At 35.3% G+C, this 2,515-nt stretch overlaps 1 protein-coding gene across 1 annotated transcript; it reads left to right on the top strand.

Annotated features, from left to right (window-relative positions):
• The first annotated feature begins 495 nt into the window (after positions 1 to 495).
• Positions 496 to 2,298, top strand: LOC130471587 (uncharacterized). The gene is made up of 2 exons (XM_056841803.1): positions 496 to 1,089; positions 1,984 to 2,298. The coding sequence occupies exons 1-2, from the start codon at positions 496 to 498 to the stop codon at positions 2,296 to 2,298; spliced, it is 909 nt and encodes a 302-aa protein (XP_056697781.1).
• Positions 2,299 to 2,515: the final 217 nt, after the last annotated feature.

Raw genomic sequence — 2,515 nt, forward strand, 5'->3', positions numbered from 1 at the left:
GTTGGTGCCATTGTTAGGCAAACTAAAGTGGAAGATATTATTGAGTGCATGTAGGAGTGTCGAGTGAAGGATATCAAGTGTGTGGGTAATTTGTATACTTGCAATAATAAGCAACATGGTGCAGCCAGAGTTTTCTCTAAGCTTGATAAGGTTCTGGGTAATGTTGCTTGGCAGAATGTGTATAGTTCTGTAGAAGTGTGTTTCATGAGTGAAGGTCATTTTGATCATTGCCCTGGTCTTCTTACTGTCTTTCCTTGTGTTGTGGGAGGAAGGAAGCCTTTTAAGTACTTTACCATGTGGAAATACTCTCCTGTATTTCATGATAATGTGTTTGCTGCTTGGAATACTCCCATTGTTGGAAGTAAAATGTATATTGTGACTAGTAAATTGAAGAAAGTCGAAGCTGTCTTAAAGGAGCTCAATAGAGTGGGGTTTTCTGATATCCAAGCCGCTGAGTTGAGTGCTTATCAAGCTATGTTGGTAGCATAGGAAGCAATGCATCACAGCCCTACTGATCAGCTCTTGGCTGATCAGGAACTTGATGCTACTAATATGTATAGAGTTAAGCATAAAGCTTATCTGGAATATTTGAAGCAAAAAGCTAAAGTTGACTGGATTAAGGCTGGAGATGAGAATACAACTATTTTTCACCAGAGTATTAAAAGTAGAAATGTTCAAAATCAAGTATACAGTATTCATGACATGAATGGAGTGTGGAAAGATGATCCTGTAGCAGTGTCTGAAGCTTCTGTTTCTTACTATAAAACTCTCCTTGGTACCACTCATGCTCATAGGAAATCTGTTATTCAACAGATTGTGCATATTGGTCCTGTTTGCTCTTCTGATCACAAGGCATTCTTAAATGCCCCTTACACTGTTGATGAAATAAAAGAAGCTTTGTTCTCTATTAAAGGTAATAAGGCACATGAACCTGATGGTTTTGGTTCTCCTTTCTATAGAGATGCTTGGCAGATTGTGGGTTCTGATATCATTGCTGCTGTCTTGGATGTGTTGCAATCTGGTAAACTCTTAAAGGAGGTTAATCACACTGTCATTACTCTCATTCCTAAAACCAAGTGTCCAAGGAATGTGAGTGATTTCAGACCTATCTCCTGTTGTAACACCTTGTACAAGTGTGTTACTCCAATAATCGGAGTTTTCTAGTTTTTTTTCTTTATTTAATTTTTGTATTGTTTTATTTACTTTTAAGCTTAAAACCTTTACTTTTGACTTTCGACCATATATTTCTTTCTTATAGTTTGTTTCATATTGTAAGAGATGAAAGTCAATGACTCTTAATTTGCTCGATCATTTGCCACTTTGAACTATTTGATTGTAATAAGTTTTTGAGGTTTTCTGATTACTTCTAAGATTTTTAGTTTACTTTTGAGTTTAAATTATTTACTTTTGAGTTTTTTTTGTTTACTTTTTGAATACTTCTTATTAATAATGCAACGAAAGTCACATATATTCATAAAGGGTCTGATGTTTAGTAGATCAGGATAGTAATAAGGAAAATCAACTTTGAACAGTTTGCATCAGGCCTTCAGTGAAATATTTTGATTTACTTTTGAATTTTAATGAGATACTTTTGAGTTATTATGATTTACTTTTGAGATATTTTGATTTACTTTTGAGTTCCTTTTATTTACTTTTGAGTTTTTTTGATGTACTTTTAAAGAAAACCTATGTAGGAATCGAACCTACATCCCCTATGCATTTGCATAGTTCTCTACAATTTGAGCTAATAGGTTTAAGAAAATCAATAAAATTTCAATCATCACAAGAAGAGAAGAAAAGGAAATGAGAGTTGAACTTGGCTTATTATTCAGTTGCACTCATCAACTGCACCTCAGTAAAATGACTTCACCTAGAGCTATAGAGACAATCAATGCCTGGTGCAACCAAAATAATCACTAAAACCCAAATGCAACCTTGTATTCGAATCAAGTACTGGATCAGTTTCACTAAAAAAACTTATAGAGCAACTTTTCCGAATTTGATGGACTAGATTTTCAATTTTACCATGACAAAGATCGTAAAGACTTGGATGATGGCTTCTTTTCTATGAAACCCCCTGATATACAACAACAACAAAAAGAACAACAGGTGGTGGAAGGGGAGGCAAGTACCAGTACTCCACTCAACGCGTTTGACTTGATCACTTTCACTTCAGGACTTGACTTGACATGGTTGTTCAACCAAAATTACAACCCTTCGAGGACAGTGAGAAGTTCTTATCAGCTTTGTCAGAGGATGAGATCATTGCCACCATCGAGGAAGTTGCACCCGAACTGAATATAAAGGTACACACGAGGAAGAACGATGGTGTGGTGGACTTAATTGATTGGACCAATTGGGAATTTCATAGCCAGGATGGAAATTAACCAGCTAACTAAACAACTGGTTATTGTTGAGATGAAAATAAGAGGAGATTCTGTTTCTGAAAATACTATTTGGAAAATTAAGATGATGCATAACTTTCTGGCTTAATATATGACTTCAATTCCAAACC

Source organism: Spinacia oleracea, chromosome 4 (assembly GCF_020520425.1).
Source record: "Spinacia oleracea cultivar Varoflay chromosome 4, BTI_SOV_V1, whole genome shotgun sequence".
Lineage (NCBI taxonomy): Eukaryota > Viridiplantae > Streptophyta > Magnoliopsida > Caryophyllales > Amaranthaceae > Spinacia > Spinacia oleracea.

Excerpts from the sequence above, each read along its gene's own strand:
- LOC130471587 (XM_056841803.1), top strand. The coding sequence starts at position 496 with ATGCATCACAGCCCTACTGATCAGCTCTTGGCTGATCAGGAACTTGAT. Across the intron at positions 1,090-1,983 it reads AAACCAAGTGTCCAAGGAAT|AGCAACTTTTCCGAATTTGA; the intron begins GTGAGTGATTTC and ends AAAAACTTATAG.